Below are 20,677 nucleotides of genomic sequence, written 5' to 3'. Positions count from 1 at the left end.
GGACAGAGGTGAAGATCTGCAGTTACCCTGCCTGCTTTCCTGGCTTGAGTCTTGCTCTAGTTTTTCTTTGCATTCTTCCTATTCATTTTCCTTGCTTCTTTCTATTTCTTGAGGTTTTCTTCTTTTTTTCAATTCTTTTTTCTTTAGTGACTTTAAAAATATATCTATTGATTCTGACTCTATGTCTTTCTTTTTCAGTGTCTCTATGTCTCTGTATCTCTCTGTGTATATGTGTGTCTGTCTGTCTCTCTATCTCTCTGTCTCTGTCTCCCACTCTGTGTGTGTGTGTGTGTGTGTGTGTTTACAATCATATGTGCTTGTGGAGGTCAGAAGACAATTTGTGGGAGTTGATTCTTTCCTTCCACCATGTGTATCCCAGAGATCCAGCTCAGATCAGGGACTTGGCAACAAGTGATTCTGCACACTGAGCTGTCTCTCCAGTCTATTTTTATTTACTGTTTATCTTTATTTCTGTTCCATTTGCTTTTTTCCTACTTTCTTTCCGTCTTCTTCCCTCTTTTTCCTCTTTTTAATTCCCCACTCCTTAGTTTCTATTTTCTATTAAACTTTTTCACTTAATATCTATTTTCTTGCACTTCCTGCCTTATGTACTGGGGCTGTGAGGATGAATCAGGTGGTTTAAAGATAGTGGGAAAGGGGGTAAGCATGTAGACATTACTAAGCTCATGATGACACTCTCTGCCAAGAACTATGGCACGAAGGTAACCGTAACAAAGTTTTCCTGACTTACAGAGTGAAGGTTTCCTAGGAAAGCAGACATTCTGATGGAGATTTTATAGCTGTAGTTTCAGACTGGTCTTTCAAGGATGAGTAGCTATTGTCATGCAAGGAAATGAGACAGAGATGTAAAGATCACTGTAGACATCAAGAAGTAAAACCTTGACTCGAGAAGGTTGATTACAGTGATTTCTTTCCTTACTTGATATTGCATGGTAAAACATATTCATAAATGCGGTGATATTTTAGTTGTAGCAATAACTAAAAGTGTTAAGAGTGTGATGCTCAATATTAAGAACCTGGAACAGAAGAATGTTGAAAAAGAAGTGAGTTAAAAAAAAAAAACAGGATTGTTATGAGAAAATTTCTTGCAACGGCATATGACTCTCCCAGACCAGAATGTTTATAACTTGTTTCCTTAGCATCAAGTAGCTCTCACACTTTATTTTTAAAATACTATGTCCTGACTCATCACATAACTTTTGTTTTTCAATATTTTTTAATCTAATGAATTAATTTATGGGGTGTGTGCATGGCACAGCACTTGCATGGAGGTAAGATGACAACTTTATGGAGTTGGTTTTCTCCTTCTATCATGTGAGCTCCACAAACAAACTCAGGCTGTCAGCTTTGCTGGCGAGTGCCAAGACCTTTTAAGCCAACTTACTGGCCTGGCTTTTGGGCAGCGTGCATAAATCACTGCATTTGCTGGTACATTTAGTCATTAAACCCCTATTAATTGAAAACCTTTTACTGGTAAGATTGTAATACTAGAGCAAATGAGTTATATAACAATCTTTTTGTATGTGAACTTTTGTGTTTTGAGACACAATCTTGATATACAGCTGTGTTGAAACTTGTTGTGTATCCGAGACTGGCTTTGAAATATGATTGGTTATATTGTCTCTGCTTCACAAGTGCTGGGATTCAAGACATGCACCATCATACCTGTCCTAGATAGGAGGTTTTCTCTTAGAACATTATTAATATACATGAATAAATCAAGATACTGACACAGGTTAGAAAACAAAAGGCAGGGAGTAATATGATGAAATGATGATGATGATGTTATTTTAGAGCACTGTGTCCAAAAGAAATACTCTCAAAGATGTGACACATAAGCTGAAGCCTAAATGGTGATGAAAAGGACCAATGTAAAGTAAGAACCAACATAGCTTGTTCAAGGTCAGTGCAAGGTCGGTAAGGCCAAGCATGGTGATGCATGCGTGGATTTCCAGAACTGTGGAGATGCAGACAGAAAGATGCCACATTTGAGCCCAGCTGCTGCTCCATACTGAGTTCAAGGCCAGCCTTGGCTGTGTGAGGTGACTCTGTCTAAAATGAGAGAGCTAGAGAAAGAAAGCAAGCATTGCAGAGTGGTAGGCTAAGGGATATTTTACATGAGAAAAGGTTACAGATTCTTTCGTGCCATGTAATCTATTGATGAGTCTTCTGAGGTTTTGACTCTCATCCTAAATTTTCCATTTCCAGTTTTATTTCAATTTGAGTTTCCTTTAAGGATTCTATATTGTTAAATTCCACTACCATTTCTTGCAGTCCTTTCATTATTTCCTTCAACTGCCCCCCCCCATGGGCTTCATTAAATGATTCATTTATATTCTCTTTAAGGTCCTTGAACATCTTCATAATTGCTATTTTGAAGTCCTTGTCTTGTGCTTCAGCTATATTGCATTCTACAGGGCCTTCTGCAATAAGGTTACTGGATTCTAGTAAAGGCATATTTTTCCTGGCTGTTCCTGTTACAATTTTTTTTTCTGAGACAGGGTTTGTCTGTGCAGCCCTAGATGTCCTGGCACTCGCTCTATAGACCAGGCTGGCCTCAAACTCACAGAAATCCGCCTGCCTCTGCCTCCCGAGTACTGGGATTAGAGGCATGCACCATCACCACCCAGCCTCATGTTGCAGTTTTGAACTGGGATTGAAATACCTAGAATTATGATGTTCAAGATGTTTCTTGGAGTCAATATCTGGTCTTGTCTTTGTTGGACAGCTGTCTTATTCTTTGGTTGCTCTTTCCCTGTCTGTGTCCTAGACAAGTGGGCTATGGGGTCACTGGAAAAGTGTGCTTCTGTGGGTCAGCGGGTGACACAAATGAATATAGATAGATTAGGAGGGAAGGCTGAGAGGGCTGAATGAAAGGGCTAAGTGGGTTTTGAACCAAGAGCGAGCCCATAGGAATGGAGTGAAAGAGTGATTTTTAAGGAAGAGGTGATAAGATTTATTGATCAAATGGGTGCATAGGATGATAAAAATAAAAGTCTTGGCAAGAAGATACAGAAAGAAATGAAAATACTCCTGCTTTCATCAAGGTGTCTATAAAATAATGTAAGGCACTAATTTTAAATACAGAACATTTAAGTGTTTTATGGTGTCACTTAATGATGGAACACATAGTAATGGAAAGGTCAAGAGTATGGTGGCAATTAGGCCCAACCAATCAGGGAGAAGTTTGTAAAGGAGATAAACTATGAATTGGATCCTGCAAAGGAGTAGGCACTCGTAGAGTTTCAGAGTTGGAAGAACATATATTTCAGAAAGGAATAACAGCAGGAGTGAAAAAAATACAAGGTAGGAATATGCAAGGAAGCAGTCAGAAACAGATTTAGTTGGCAAAATAATTGAGGGTGGAAAATGGGCCTGGATCAATAGTTTAGGGACCATTCATAAGAGACTTACTAGTTGATGAAATATTTATAGTGGCAGGGTAGTTTGTAGGCAGCAATGTAGGAACAATGAAAATAACAAAACTAAAATAGTTAGCTCCATTTGATTAGCATAATCTGAGTTAGAGTCTTCCACACAGAAACCTGTGGCTACAGACAGGTTCATTTAGCTATTTAGATATAGTTCATATATCACAGTTATCCAAGATAAATATCTAAATACGGTATAAAGCCTAAGATGTCACCTTTAAAAGATCTATTGTGAATACCAGAAGTGGTGGCACACACCTTTGATCTTAGCATGTGGGAGGCAGAGGCAGGTGGATCTCTGTGTTTGAGGCCAGCTTGATCTACAGAGCAAGTTTCAGGACAGCTAGGTTTATGAGGGGTTACATAGGGAAATCCTGTCTCAAAAAAAGAAGAAAGAAAAAAGATCTGTCATGTAAGCTCCCATGTAATCAGACAATTTGTTTTAAATATATGTATAAATCCATAGGGTTTGTTTGTTTCTTTTTGTTAGTAGGTCTTTAAGTTTTGGGGGCATTTTGTAGGAAAAAAGTCAATGTTTATATTAAATAATAATTATAAATCTGTATTGATTACTGTTTACTTATTATTTCACTTACTGCACATTTATCAAACATAGTGATACATGCTATATTTCTTTCTGGATTAATTACTGTTGGCTGTGTATTTGTATGTGATATATATGGTGAGTGTGATTGCATGTATGGTATGACACACATACGGACATAAGAGTACAATTTTTGGAAGTGGATTTTCTACTTCCACTGTGGGTTCAAGGATTGGGCTCAGATTTCCAGACTCCTGGGGCAAATACCTTGACCTGCTAAGTGGTCTGGCCAGCCAGACAATCTTTATTTGTAAAACAGCCAAATGAAGGATGCAAAATGATTCTCAGTCTACTGAAGAGAGAACTGAAATTGGAAACCCATACAAGCTTAGATAGCTAATAAGTAGCAAATAGGATTATAATTTATCTAAAAAGAGGGGTTTCCAAGGATATGGCATCCCTGGAGGAGTTCCTTATTCTCCTGGACATCTTTAATTTTTAACCCAGTGGCTTCAGAACTGGACCTCTTCTGTGCATATAAGTCTCAACAAACTTGTAATGCACTTGAATTCATGTAAGTGCTTTTTCATAGACCACCTTTCTTCTGAAGTATAGCTAGGAAAAGGGAACCCATTCCCCACATGCTTCTGATGAGTATTCTCACTCAGATTTCACTCTCTGATTATCTTTTAGGGACATTTGAAATCTATTGCCAAGCAGGCAGCCACAGAGAAGCAGGGATGAGGGCAGTTTATAATGTCTCCCAGTGTTCTAGTCGTCAAGATAGCCCACGCCAACACTACCAAGCTTCAAGAGTCTATTACATCATGGCAGAAGAGGTGGAGTGGGATTATTGCCCTGACAGAACCTGGGAACTGGAATGGCACAACACATCTGAGGAGGACAGGTAAGGCTTCAGAAAAGGAGAGACCATAACTTTAGATACCAAAACTTGCTGCACCAGCACAGCCTGGATGCCGAGACTGCCGGGGGTGCTGGGATTGAGACTTCAGGAGACTTATTTTCAGTTGGAAGAACAGCAACCTTTATTTTTTCCCAAGCTAAAGCCTTTTATACCTTTAAACAGACTGGGAAGCATCTGCAGAAAACCACCAGCCAGAAAGAACACAAACATCCTTGTCAATTACAAGGAAGTTTAGCTATTGGTCAGGGGGAGTGAGGGCAGCCAGATCACAACAGAAACTGAAAGTAGGAAGCATTTTTATAACCACCCAAATATTCTGACAAAAGAAGTTAGCCTAGAATTGAAGGATCTTGAATTCCAGCTCGTTGCTTCAGTTCATTAACCAATGAACTGAAGAAAAGACCTTGCTACATCTTGCCCTCTTAGCCTTGCTTCCCTTCTAATTAGATAAAACTTACCTAAAATGGGATTTAAAGTTCATAGGGATTTACTCAAGCAGTGGAATGTCTCAAGGTCATTTATTAAAGTACAGACCAAACTGGGAAACAGAAAAGGTCCAAAACGGAGTAGTTTAAATAGGCTACAATTTTAGCTGTTATTTACCTATGAGCAACTATGCTTCCCGCATCTCCTCCTTCCATCTCTGGGACCAAGATGGTTATTTTAGTGGTGGCAATCCCCAGCTTTCAAGTTCCAGAAAACAGCATTGCTTGGGAGGATAGACCTGTAAGCTGTATATATCAGTTTTTCTCATCTTCTATTTCTTAAGCTTATTCACGTGGCTACAATGTAACATCTGTGAAAACAGCCATGTGTTCCACTAAAGCCTAGGTGACTCTGTTACTAAAAAGAGGGAGATGAGAATACAAACTGTGGTACAAAGTATTACTAATAATAGTTTCCTCTAGTTTGTGGTGCCTTCCCTGTCTTTTGTCAATTCTTGACCTCTATAAGTTTAGGTTGAAGTCTTCATGCTAAAATTCTATGGGAGTTAGGAAATAGGAATTTTTTTTTCTGTCAGCCTTGATTTCATCCATCATGCATAGCTGATAAGTCATTGCTAGAAAAGAAGGAAGGGCAGAAACAGTGGACTGAACTCTAAGTCCTGCCTCCTCTTTTGGGTGACAGTGTCTTTATATATCTGTCAATTCTGACCTAGTGATTACACCTCAAGACTCACCTATTTGGAAATTTCACTGTTAAAATAAATGATAAACACTGTCAACTGCTAAGAATCCTATAATCAGAAAACTGTAAGATCCCATGTCTTCCAACTTTTGATCTCCAACAGCAACTATGGATACTCAACTGACACTTTGTGCCTTGTCCTTCTGTTAAATAATTCCCAATCTAAGATTCACTTACAGCTGGAACCAAAGTCACAATTTTTTGATTCTTAGCTCAGTGAATCAAACTGCAAATATCTATCTGGTTGATGAAAAATAACAAATGTAGCTTCATAAATGTACTATTTTCAATCATGGTAATGCAATTTGACATTATAATGGATAGATCTACATTTTTCATATTTGACATGAGTATAGTTCTAAATTAATTTCTCCATAACTGAAAATAAAGGTTGAAGGTCAGGTACTAATAACAGTCTTTGAATTCTTCTAGTTATGGTCATGTTTTCCTGAGCAACAAGGATGGGCTCCTGGGTTCCAGATATAAGAAAGCTGTATTCAGGGAATACACTGATGGTACTTTTAGGATTCCTCAGCCGAGGTCTGGACCAGAGGAGCACTTGGGAATCCTGGGTAAGGGAATTCTACTTACATCCTGGCATCTAGGAGGCTGGGTTGCTTCTATTACATCTATATCATATCAGGGAGGTTTTTTCATTTTTCATTCTCATCTTTTCCATGTGGAATAGTAAAAGTATGGCCCTATTATATAAAGTGGCCATGAATATAAGCATGGAAGGGAGTGGTAGACACATGAATTCTGCTGTAACATGAACCAGAATGTTCTGATTTTCTGTACCTTTGAGACATGGATCCTCTGAAGGTAGTAGATTTTAAAACACTCCAGAGGCAGGAGAATTTAGGAGCTCCAGCATGTAAAACCAAGAATAATACACAGAGCCACAATTGCCCCCATACCTCAATTTAATCAAGGTTGTATGTTGCTTTTGTACAATGGGTTTATTTATTTTCATCCTAGACCAGACAGGACCCACTGCCCTCTGAAGAGAGTACTGTTGATGGAGAGAGGGCCCCTTTGTTTGTCCCAGCCGCCTGGCTAACTTACACTTCAAATAACCACACAGAAATTGTATTAATTAAATTACTGCTTGGCCCATTAGCTCTAGCCTCTTACTGGCTAATTCTCACATTTTGATTTAATCCATTTCTATTAATCTGTGTATCACCACTAGGTCGTGGCTTACCCAGAAAGATTTAGCATGTCTGACCTGGCGGCTCCATGTCAGCTCTTGTACTCTGCTTTCTTCCTCCCAGAATTCAGTTCTGTCTTCTCTGCCTACTTAAGTTCTTCCCTATCAACCAGGCCAAGGCAGTTTCTTTATTCACTATCTAATGAAAGCAACACACAAACAGAAGGAACTCCTACACCAGAGTACAGTTATTCTATAGGCTATACGTGGCAAGACTTCAGTCCTTACTGTCAATGATCCTGCAAAACTCAGAGACTCTCTAGAGCTTTTGGTTATTATATAGAGAAAAATAGGATGAAGAAAATGGGGATAATATGAAGCACATTTATATTTTTGTGGTACCCTCATGCTGTTCATAGCAATACCAATTTTAGGATTTCTGAATCTGAAAATGAACCCAAGCATGTCTTTTAGTCTTAGGAAGATTAATTCCCAGTTACATGGATCTTGCAGTTATGCCTTGTTCTTTGATGTCTCCCTTTTTACTTCCCTGCTAATGAAACTTGTACTTCTTTTGTATGTATCAGGTCCACTTATCAGAGGAGAGGTTGGTGATATCTTAACTGTGGTGTTCAAGAATAATGCCAGTCGACCATATTCTGTGCATGCCCATGGAGTTCTAGAGTCTAATACTGGCTGGCCACAGGCTGCTGAGCCTGGTGAGTGAAAGGACAAATGCTTTGCAGTCCTTCTATTTTAGTCTTCTGGTTTTATTGCTTTAAACACCTTACATTCTTGGTCTGGGAGTGTAGCTCAATGAAAGATAGAGGGAATTAACTGGTGAATTGGAGTTCTAGGCAGGTTTATTTTTCTTTTGCATTTACAGTAGTTCCTGTATTTCAGTTAAAAATGCCTTGTGAACTACATGGTTTTACATTGTAACTTTTCCAATTCCTTACAGTGTTTAGTTAGGTTGTTTATGTGTACTAACTAATAAATAATAAAATTTTGATTACTATAAATAGTAAGGAAATACCAGAGACAGTCTACTTTAGAAAAAAAGAGGAGTTTGTTTGGCTCACAGTTTTACAAGTATAAGGTCTGGGAACTTTATTCAGAAATGACCTTGAACTTTGAGACTGTACAAGCCATCACATGATGAGACAGAAAATGTATGTGTATATTCTTGTCTAGTCTCCTCATGAAACCAGAGGTTTCTTTTTCCAGTGTTCAACTCTAAAGGCTCCCCTCAAACCACATCTCTAAATGTAGCTGAATCAAATCTGTACTATTTTACTACTGTACAATGTGAAATAATATCAATACATGAAGTGTTAGATGATAATCAAACCATATATGAACTTTCTTTTAATAACTTTCTTCCAGATTAATGTTGGTATCTCTAGCAATAAATGTATCTATAGCATCTTATCAGTTTGGTATTTGTTTCATTTATTTTAGGATGCCCTTTAGTTGTCTTTATAACTTTTTTTTAATTTGCTTTTCATTGTTTTTTTTCTAATTCTTGTTGTATGTATATATTATATACAGCACAGCACAATATTTTGTAAAGACAATTTCAAGTAAGAATATACTGTACATCGATCTTATTTGACCCCCATATTCCCCTACTCTCCTCTTTCTTGTCCTACCCTTCTCATTTGTTCTCCAGAACAGTTTTATTTACACATTCAGGTCATACATATATAAATGATTTTCATGAATCCCTATAAAAATCTAAGAATGAAAAATGGATGAAAATATATATTTGCATTTTTGGACTGATTAATATGATTGTCTCCAGTTTTATGCCTTTTCTTGCAAATGGCACAAGCTCATTCTTCTTTATGGTGGAAAGGAATTCTTTGTTTATAATTATAAATATAATTATCTGATCCTCTGTTGAACACATTTACTTTCATAACTTAGCTACTGAGAATAAAGCTGTGATTGATATGCTAGAATGTTTGTGATATGTTGACTTGGAATTGTTTCAGTACATATCAAGGAGAATTTTTCTTATAGAACCCCCATACTTGTTGTGTTGAGGAGCGGCGGGCTGTGTCCCCGGCACCCAACCGCCCACATGGCTAGTTTATGCCCCTAAATAATTACACAGAAACTGTATTCTTTTGAACACTGCCTGGCCCATTAGTTCCAGCCTCTTATTGGCTAGCTCTTACATATTGATCTAACCCATTTCTAATAATCTGTGTAGCCCACGAGGTGGCTTACCAGGGAAGATCTTAACCTGCGGCTGTCTGGAGTGGGAGAATCATGGCGACTCACTGACTCGGCTTCTTTCTCCCAGAATTCTGTTCTGTCTACTCCTCCTACCTAATTTTCTGTCCTATTAGGGCCAAGCAGTTTTCTTTATTAATTAACCAATGAAAGCAACAGATAAATACAAGACCCACCTCCATCACATACTGATTTCCATAGTGGGCTTTACTAGTTTACTTTTTAACCAGAAGTATGTAAGAATTCTTTCTTTTTCTGTTTTCTTTCTTTTTCTTCTCTTTTCGTTTTGTTATTCAATACTGGATTTCTCTGTGTAATGGCCCTAGCTATTCCAGAACACGCTCTATACACAAGGATGGCCTAGTTATCACAGAGATCCTCCTGTCTTTGCCTGATTAGTGCTGGGATTAAAGGTGTGTGCCACCACTGCCTGGTTCTTTGGTTCTTTTTCTATTTACTTATTGATTGCTTTGGGGACTGGAATGAGATGGAATCTCAATGTAGTTTTAATTTGGAATTCTTAGATAACGAATGAGTTTGAGAAGTTTATATTTGTTTATTAGCTATTTTTATTTCATTTGTTGAGAACTGTTCATTAGTTCATTTATATAATTGAATTATTTGATTTATTATAATTTAGTTCCTTTTTTAGTACTTTTTATATTCTAGACATTAATCTTGTCAGATATCAAACTAGTAGAGATCTTCTTCCATTCTATACCCTGTCATTTACTCATTTAACTGTTTCTTTTCTGTGCTGCACATTGGAATTTCATGAGATCTTAATGTCAATAGTTGGTATTATTTACTGAACAACTGTAACCACTTCTAGAAAGCCCTTTAATATTCTTATGCCTTTAGATGTTTCCCATACTATTCTGACTAACAATGTCAACAGTTTAGGTTTAGGTCTTAGGTTAATTTGGGGTTAGGTTTTATTTGTATTGTATGTGAGATGATAGGGATAGAATTTCATTCTTCTACATATGGTTATCCAGTTTTAACTTACAATATTTTTGAAGAGACTTTTCTAAAATGTATGTTTTTGAAATTATTGTCTGGTATCTGATAACTATTATGACATGGGCTTGTATCTGGGCTCTCTATTCTGCTGATTTGTGTTTCTGCTTTGTGTCAGATCTATTCTATTTTCTAACTCAGCCTGTGCAGTTTGACATAGAACCAAGGATTATTCGTTTTGCTCAAAATTGCTTTGGCTATACATGGCATTTATTGTTGGTATTTTGTGTGTGTGCTTCCACATGAATTTTAAGAATATTTTTTAGTTTTGTGAAGAACAGCATTGTATCTGTAGGTTGCCTTGAGTACTGTAATCCTTTTCACAATATTATTTTTTCAGTCCGTAATTGTGGGAGACATTTTCATCTTCTAGCGTCTTGCTTTAATTCTTCCTTTAGTGTTACGAAGTTTTTAATGTAGAGGGTTTTTTATTTCTTTAGTTTGATGTATTCCAAGGTATTCTTTCTGATTTTCTATGAGAGAGACAGAGTCTCACTATGTAGCCATGGCTGGCCTGGAACTCAGCATATAAACCAAGTTGTCTTCAAACTCTCAGAGAGCTACTTACTTCTGCTTTTCCAGTACTGGGAGGCGGGCACAGTTCTGAGGTACCAGTAGTTAAGAGCTTGTATCTTTATCTGCAAGTAGGAGGCAGCTATCTCATATATATATATATATATATATATATATATATATATATAGATAGATAGATAGATAGATAGATAGATAGATATAGAGAGAGAGAGAGAGAGGAAGAGAGAGAGAGAGAGAGAGCACTAACTGGGAACAGTGTAGACTTTTAAAACGTCAAAGTCAGTTCCTAGTGACTCACCTCCTCCAACAAGGCCACACCGCCTAATCTTCCTAAAAAGTAGTTCCACCAAGAGGAGACTAAGTATTCAATATATGAGCCTATGGGACCCATTCTCAATTGCAGACTGCCACATCAAACATCCTGTTCCTGAGCACTGATAAACCGTTCCTTTTGAGCTACCCTAAGTTTTTTCTGGGCAAAAGATATTTGGGGAGGATTCTACTTCTTGCTAACCTTTCCAGTCTGTGGGCCATGAGTTGGACATACCTGAATTCAAATTATTTATAAATATTTGTAGTACAAAAGTTGAACTAATTTTTTAGGGGTGGCCCAAGGAAATATCACAAACTGAATTATATGAACAACAGACAATTTATTGTCTCAAGTTGCTAGAGACTAGAGGTCTACACTAAAGTACTGGAAAGATTGCTTCTTTTTTTTAATGGCTATGAGGGAAGGGATTTTTTTCAGACCTCAGTCTTTTTTGGATTGTAGGTAGGCATCTTTTCCTTGTTTTTTTTTTGTTGTTGTTTTGGAGGAGGGGGCAGCTCATTTATTGGTTTTTGGCCACTTAGCCCCAAAATAATCACACAGAAACTGTATTATTTAAATCACTGCTTAGACTATTAGCTCTAGCTTTTTATTGGCTAACTCTTACATATTAATTTAACCCATCTCCATTAATCTGTGTATTGCCACATGACTGTGGCTTAACAGCTAAAGTTCCAGCGTCTGGTATCAGGTGGGGCTACATGGAGTCTCTATACTTTGCCCTTCTTTCTCCCAGCATTAAGTGCTGTCTTTCCTGTCTACCTAAGCTCTGCCCTGTTATAGGTTCAAAGCAGTTTCTTTATTCATTAATGGTATTTAAGCATACAGAAGGAAATCCCACATCATTCTGTGATTTCTATTGCTGCTTTAAACACCATGACCAAGAGCAACCTGGAAATAAAGAGGTGTATTTCATCTTAGATCTCTCAAGTCACAATCCCTCACTGAGGAAAATCAGGGCAGGAATATGGAGGCAGGAGCTTATGCAAAAACCATGGAGTAACACTGCTTACTGGTTTGCTCATCATCGCTTGTTCAGCTTGATTTGTTATACCATCCCGGACTACCTGCCTACCTAGGGGTAAAAGTCTAAAGTTGCTCAACTATAAAATATAAAATTACTCCTACAAAATAAAATATAAGGTACATATTTTCTTACTCCGACGGGGAAGAACAAGGACATAGTCACAATAAAACCAAAATTAACCCAAAATACAACACTGTAAATAGTTCGGTGCTTGATGTCTGTGACAGGATCACAATCTTTTGGGTTTCAAAGCCTGTGCAGTTCCCCTTATCCATATCTGCTTTTTGCAGCATAATCAGCTTGTCTGATAGATAACCTTGGGCTAGCTCCACTCCAGAGTTGCTATTGTCCTTGGTGATAATCCCATAGTACTTGTACCTCCAAAAGTTTGGAGTCTCCACTGAAACTGAGGATGAGTCTTTACCAGTGGCCTCTCCTGCTTTCTCTTCAGGGACCCCCATCCCTGTTACACAGTGCCAGCCCTCGCTGCTTCCCGTTACCTCTTCAGGTCTTCAAAGCCAGTACCACCTGACTCTTACACATTACCCATTTTAGCTGCCAGCAGGAGATACAGCCTTGACCACCCAGGACCACAGATGCTATGTTTGGATCCTGAGGAAATACTCCCAGAAGATTTCTCCTAAATGATGCTGGTCTCTTCTTAAGCACAGCTTATTTCTCAGCCCCAGGGAACCAGCGTCACTTGTCTCAGTAAAGCGAAGGTTTTACTTCAGCAGTGCTAGTATCTTGTTAATCATTTATGAGTCTTCAGGTCTAGCTGACCGGAACCAAGGGTTCTTAACACAAAACATCACACAAATTGCCCTGGTCAGAGTCTTTGTTTCCTTCTGACATTTCACAAGTCAGTCTTCTATCATCTGCATCTCTTTCAGCATTTTTCTCATTCAAACTCCAAAATGCCCATTAAGCTTTGAGCTCTCAATGGCTTTCCTATATTAAAGTTCCAATGTCCTTCCACAATCCTCTCCGAAGCAGTATAATCAGTTCTGTCACGGCAATGCCTCATGAACCTGATACCAGTTTCTGTTTTAGGTTTCTATGGCTTTAATAAAGGCAATGACCAGATAAACTTGAGGAGTAAAGGGTTTATTTCAGCTTACAGTTCCACATCATATCATATCAGCAAAAGAAGTCAGGGCAGAAACTCAAGGTACGAACCTGGAGGCAGAAACTGAAGTAGAGACTGTGGAGGGGTGTTGCTCACTGACTTGCTTGTCACGGCTTGCTCAGCTTGCTTTCTTATAGAACCCAGGACCACTCGCCCAGGGGTGGTACAACCCACAGAGATCTGGGGCCTCCTTCAATCATCATTAAGAACGTGCCCTATAGACTTGCCTATATCTGATTGAAGCAGTTTCTCAACTACTGGATACTGGGTAATATTCGATGCCTGCCCTACTAACCTCATTTAAAACCGATTTCCTCTTGTTTCTAATTTGGCCATGTTTCTAAATGAGGTCAGATTCTGAGCTAATGGGGGTTAAGACTTCAATATATAATATTTTGGAAGGGACACGTTTGGATCAACAACAGATAGAGGATTAAGTAATGAAAAGGAAATGAGGAAATTTAGATGTAAATGTTGGCAGCACTGTAAAATACTTAATTGTAAAGGAAGCCAGATTCATAGATTGGAGAAGATGCAGTGTGGGGGGGAAATCACAGAAGCAAGGAGAGAACTGAGCATGGTGTATTTGGAAAGAGGGATGAGTAGAGGAGAAGTTAAAGATACAGGTAGGGCGATGAACTTAAATCTGGCAATATACAAGAAGTGGTATTGGGAACTCTCTTGAAAGTTGCAATCTTAAATCAGAAAAAGAGAACTTCCTCATCTGAGACTGGAGTGACTGGTGAATATATATATATATATATATATATATATATATATATATATATATATATATATATATATATATCGGTATGGTACTAGAACTGGTAATGGCAATAGAAGAGATAAAAGCCTTCAGAGTGGTATGTGAAGGTTAATTTTGATTCTCACTTTAATTAAACCGATGTGTTGGTTGTGATTTGTGAAATTTCCTTCTGGGCATGTTTGTGATAGCATTTCCAGAAAAATTAGGCAGGAACACCTATTCTGTATGTAGACAGCAGCATCCTATGTACTAGTGTTCTACTCTACTTCCTGACCCCTAGATTGGGAGCTGCTTGCTCTACTATTCCCTGTTGATCAGGAGGTGCTGAAATCATGACTCAAGACAAATATTTCTTTCTTTAAGTTGTTTGTATTAGATATTTTGTCACAGGGTTAAGAAAAGTTACTAATCTAAATGGTAAGAGCATAATTCTAGAGTTAGGGTGTATAAGGTCACATTTCAGTCCTATGTGTGGCATTTGGAAAGTTATTAACATCTGTCTGGGACCTTCACTTCCTATGTACAAAGGTTTCTTTTTGAGAATTCAGAATTTCAATGTGCTAGACAAGCATTTGGCAATGTCATTATTATGGAAAGTCTGAGTGAAAATGAGTAACGGGGAGTGAGGTACAAAACAGGTGAGCCTAGAAGAATGTGGTAAAAATTTGGAGTCACCATGAATTACAAGATATGGAGCTACAAAATTCAATAGCACTTGGGGCACCACTGAGACTGTGAATATATTTTTAAAAACTGCAATACTTAGGGCCAAGCAGCTTTCATCAGTGCTGTTTAGTATCTACTGGTCTGATACCAGAGGAGATGGATTCCAGGATGATATATGGCTTAGTATTTTTCAGCTTTAGTGAACATGACTATTACTTAAAGTTATTAAATTATATGTGACCAGTGATATTATATTGTGCTTACTTAGTGACGTTGGAGTCAAACTCAGGTCCTTGTGCATGTTCGGGAAAATTCTACCACTAAGCTACAAAAAGGATCATTACAATATTTGACTTTGGTTTTTGTTTTTCTGATAGCTGCTGCTGCTGACAATCTTTTATGTTCTTATTTATATTTTTATATCATCTTTAGTGAAGTGTCTGTTCAAAGGTTTGCTCATTTTAATTGGGCAGATTGTTTTTGTTTTGTTACATTGTAAGAGTTCTTTACTATTTCATTGAAAAAAGTGAGCAGATGAATTAAATAAACATTTCTCCCAAAAAGTACTTGAAAATGCCACTACAGGCCAGAGAAGATTCTCAACATCATTAGCCATGAGAGAACAACATATCAGAATTTCATTAGGATAGCCTATCTCCTTCACTAAAGCAAAATTAAGAATAAAGATAACTAATTTTTGAGAATATTGAGAAAGGAGAATCTACATAGTGATGTTTGATGATTCCACGGCTTTGCAAATCAGTTTGCCAATTTTTCCAATTGTTAAGGATTGGCATTACTGTATAATTTAATAATTCCATCCCAAGTTATATACCCAAGGGAAATGAAAACATAGCTTCATACAAAAAAACTGTATGAAAGTTAATAGGGACAATTTTCTGATTTTGTGAACGAAATCAAGGGTCTCGAGCATGCTAGGAAAGTGTTTTGCCCCTGAGCTACAACCGTAGTCCTTAATGTCAGTGTCATTCATATTGCACTCAAAGTAGAAATACCCAAATATCTATCAACTGATGAGGGGATGCATAGTGCAATATATCCACAAAATGTCATATACTTTGGCAATAAAAAGCAACAGTGTATTTGGCAGCATGTGTAGACCATGAAAATATTATCAAAATGAAATAGTCTAGTAATAGAAAGACAATAAATCATATGATTGAATTTATGTGAAATGTTCAGAACGAGAAAACAAGTTTGTGTTTGCACTGGAGTGGTGAGTAGTTTAGAGGGTGACAAGGGTATAGTGATTTCTGGGCTGTAATGAATTGTTCTACAATAGATCATGGTAGCAGTTACAAAACTATGTGAAAGTGTATTATTTTAGGGTGCAGTAATTTTTATTTATTTATTTATTTATTTATTAAGGATTTCTGCCTCGTCCCCACAACCACACACTAAGACAATGGGGATGTTCTATTGGGATCACACCAAGGCCAGCTGGCCTAGGTCTGAAAAAGCATGGGATAAATCCGGACTAGCTGAACATAGCGGACAATGAGGAATACTGAGAATTCAAGAACAATTGCAGTGGGTTTTTGATCCTACTGCACGTACTGGCTTTGTGGGGGCCTAGGCAGTTTGAATGCTCACCTTACGAGACCTGGATAGAGGTGGGCAGTCCTTGGGCTTCCCACAGGTCAGGGAACCCTGATTGCTCTTCGAGCAAATGGGAAGGGTGCAGTAATTTGTTGTCTATTTTAATTAAATATATCTATGGGTTATATGCAATAATACTATACACACACAATGATCAAACTCGGGTAGTTAGAGATGAATTAATTGTATGGTGTGTGAATCATATCTCTATAAAATTGTTATAGAAGGTCTATATGAGAGTAATAGGAAGTTGGTTGGAAAAGACAAGGCTAGAGGCCGAGGTACTTCTTGGAAGTGAGGTCACTTTTCCTGGAGAGATATGAACAGAGGTTTATTTATCACAGACAGAGCAATGACAACTGGTCAATCAAACCACTGTACCCAAATCTACCTTCACAAACTAGTGAGTTATTGGGGTACTTAAAGCAGCAGTAATGACTCAGGGGTAACTTACAGAAACATGGATAATTAAAAAAAAACATTGAAAACCTCATCTTATCATAGGTGATAGCTCATCAAATTTGCTTTCTTGGAGCTTCCTGTATAGTCTGCTCATTTTTAGCAGTTGTTACTGTCTATGTAATCTCTGATGGTAGGTATTTGTGCATCTTGAAAGCATCTGGAGTAAAGATATGAGTCAATGGTTAAAAGCAAGTGTTCCTCTTCCAGAGCAATGTGAATTCAGTTCCCAAAATGCACTTACTACCATCTATGGCTCCAAAGGATGGCATGATGCTTTCCTGTCTAAATGACCATCAGCACTATGTGGGCATAGTCCCTGTACATATGAATTTAAAATAAACTATATCTTAAAAATCTAAAGTATATTGCAGAGATAGAATCATAAGACTTGGTACTTCATTGGATGTTGAGTCTTAAAGTGGCAAGGAAAACTAAAGTTTTGAGTCTTGGCAACTAGTAGAATAGCTATGCTACTTCACAACATCAAAGGTACACTTCGGAGAAAAGTTTTACTTTTTTCAAGGAGAGAATTAAATTTATAGCAATTTTAGGTTGTCTTTGGTCCTGAAGATTGAAGCTAGGGCTTCCTGCCTAGTAAGATGCTCTGCCACTGAACTGTAACCCCCAACGGAAAATTTCCATTTTTATCTGCTATTAGGACAGTATGAAAATGATATCTACTATTCAATTTCAATTGCAATTTTGAGGTGAGAGTTTAGTAACAAGGTAGGTCTGACTTGAAGTTGTTAAGATTTTCCTAGGCGAAAATCATAATATGTAACTGAAATCTTCCATAGAGTCTTGAGGAAAGGGGTGAGATGAGTGCAGAGCTTATGGAAACAGTTTCATTCAGGAGGCAGCAAGCAGAGAATCAAGATGAACAAAGAAGCCAAATGATACAACATCATAGCCTCTGACCACAGCAGCAGGACTGCATCATCATAGAATTAAGCCTGAATGTCTGTGCATGGAGGGCTACAAGTTTTTTTTTTTTTCCCAAGCAGAGAGAAAAAAAATCTAACAAAATAAAACGGAGCTTGGCATGAGAATGATGGATGAGGCTCTTGAGGGTGCTGAGGCTCACCCACTGTAGCCTTTAGAAATTGAGGAAACTCTCATACTGGCACCAATGAGACGTTTCTTACTACCCTTCTTAGGTGAAGTACTTACTTACCAGTGGAACATCCCAGAAAGATCTGGTCCTGGACCTGGTGACTCTGCTTGCGTTTCCTGGATTTATTATTCTGCAGTGGAGCCCATCAAGGTAAAGAAAAAAATTGAATATTGGAAGAAGGATCCCAGAAATGGGCAAACTACCTGGCAAAATGACAACAAAAGATGTGGTTAAAAGAAACAAACAAAAAACAACCAGCCAACCAATCAACCAGCCAACAAACAAAAAACAGCTGGGTTTGAGGAAATTTACTCAAATGCATGCCTTATTTTCATAGGAAGAGGGATGAAGGTAGTCTGTGACACCAGATACTTGTCATGAGGATTTTCTTTTTTGTCTCAGATTTGTGGATCCTATAAGCAGTATGTTCTCATATTTTTTTAAAATGCGGATAGTTGTCAGGAAATTAGGGGCCTGTTGCAAATTTAGCTCAAATGGCCTTGGAATAACTATAATAAAGTCGTGCTGCCTCTGCCTGGGGAATGAATTTAGTTTATCTAGACAGATAATCCTGCAAGTCTTCAGCAATATGTTATGTCTACTATACTATGGGTATTTTTCTTGGAGTTTTGGATGATGCAAATGTAAGGTATCGTCCCTACTTGCAAAGTCCAGTTGCGAAAAAGGGAAGCAGAGAAGGTGTAAAAAAGGAAGCCACCTGTAATCTGGACTTTGAAATCTAAATGAGAGTGTGCCATAGATCAGGGGGTGTTGGAAGAAGGGTATTGCAGGCATAAGAAATTGCCTAAAAAGGTGTTAGGTTGGTACATTTAAAAATTAATGAATAATTCAATCTACCTAAAGCACAAGTTACACATGGCATCTCAACTCTGTCTGAAATGAATACAAAGCGTTTATGATAAAGTGATAACGGGCTTAGAGTAAGCTTATTTGTGACTCCACTCTCGACAAAGTACTGCCATCCAGGAATAACCTCATGCCTTTTCTCCCTTTATCAGGACATGTATAGTGGCCTGGTGGGACCCTTAGTCATCTGCCAAAAGGGCGTCTTGGGACCCCATGGAGGCCGGAATGATATGGACCGGGAATTTGCCTTGTTGTTTTTGATCTTTGATGAGAACCAATCTTGGTATCTGGAGGAGAATATCGCAATTTATGGGTCACAAGAGACAAAGCGTGTTGACCTACAGGATGAGACTTTTGTGGAAAGCAATAAAATGCATGGTCTGTAGAAACGAAGCTACTCTTATTTCAAAGTAGTCTGCATTGTTTTCAGGAGATGATTTGCTAGGCTCATCTCTATCTGTGGCTGCATAATTCTGGAAAGGATGAGAAAGTTGGACAGTGGAATGGAAATGACTTTGAAAAAAACATTTCTTATTTTTCTATACATATATTTGTAAAAAAAACAAAAAAACAAACAAAAAAAAAAAAACCATGGTCTAGGTTAGATGAGGTGCCCCGAAAGAAGGAAGCTAACTCTGTAAAGTTATCATTATAATGCAAGCAAATTTTAACATACTAGATAAATGAAGATGGACATTTATAGTCCCCTATATACTTAATTAGTCTATCTAGACAGATAGTCTTCGTAAGTGGCCCTCTGTTTCAAAATTCTGAGTTTGTTTTTCTCTCAAAAGCTTGATATCTAATCATCACTTTATATTTTGGATTGGTTTTGTCAATATAGACAAATGAAGGACAACTTGTCAGTTTTACTACTATGCTTTAATATTTAAATTTAATATAAAATTTAAATTTGCATTGAGTAGTTGGAGAAGCTAGCCACGAGAATAGCACATGGAGCTGTTACATACCATCAAGAACTTTTTGATTCTTGAATGGATTTGGGGTGGGAGAATTGTATCATCAAAGCCTTCCTTTGCTCTAGATATCTGGTAGCTTTTCACACACACACAAAAGAGAAAGTCGCGAATGAGAGGGAGGGCTTAAGTGCAGAGGAATGTCTGAAGTGATCTCCCCCAGCACTTCTCGCCCAAGGTTTCTTTGATCTGAGAGTGAGGTGCAGCTTTGATAATGACTCTAATGGAACTCAAAAGTAGTATCCCATTGTCCTACAGATTTTATCTATTTCCTCTTGATGGAAAGATGAGTGATTCACACTAGAATGGATGATTCACAACTTTACAAAGTGAACTTTTTTCGTTTCTGTCAAATCACGGAAATAAAATGGACTAGAACTAAGAGGAAATGAGGGCAAAGATAGGTCCTCCCAATTCAGGATTTGGCTAATGCCCACTTTTATCTACGCAGGTGTCCATTTTTCCAAACTTCAGCTGTCACTCTACCTAGCTAGCTAAATAGCAGGTATTTTTAAACATGTTCTGAGCTATAAATACAGAGAAAAATAATGTTGTAGTCCAAGGGACAAGTAAATAATATTCTAACTTCTCTTCTACATTTCTGAACCAGCTGAAAAAAAATAAATGGTTAAGATAAAATATGAGCCTTATTACCGAAAATGCT

General features: G+C 37.8%; 1 protein-coding gene across 13 annotated transcripts in view; it reads left to right on the top strand.

Moving 5' to 3' along the window:
• Nucleotides 1-20,677, top strand: part of LOC121445202 (hephaestin) — an 87,914-nt gene that overhangs the window by 54,562 nt on the left and 12,675 nt on the right. For all 13 annotated transcript variants that reach the window (XM_041647216.1, XM_041647215.1, XM_041647212.1 and 10 more), the window contains 5 exons: nucleotides 4,690-4,903; nucleotides 6,542-6,681; nucleotides 7,847-7,978; nucleotides 18,213-18,319; nucleotides 19,189-19,414. In XM_041647216.1, the coding sequence (XP_041503150.1) occupies nucleotides 4,690-4,903; nucleotides 6,542-6,681; nucleotides 7,847-7,978; nucleotides 18,213-18,319; nucleotides 19,189-19,414 (819 nt within the window). The remainder of the gene's footprint in view (nucleotides 1-4,689; nucleotides 4,904-6,541; nucleotides 6,682-7,846; nucleotides 7,979-18,212; nucleotides 18,320-19,188; nucleotides 19,415-20,677) is intronic.

This window comes from Microtus oregoni, unplaced genomic scaffold (genome assembly GCF_018167655.1).
Source record: "Microtus oregoni isolate MIOR12 unplaced genomic scaffold, Mior012 000165F_ref0000029, whole genome shotgun sequence".
NCBI classification, from domain to species: Eukaryota; Metazoa; Chordata; class Mammalia; order Rodentia; family Cricetidae; genus Microtus; species Microtus oregoni.
This window is presented reverse-complemented; position numbering and strand designations above follow the sequence as displayed.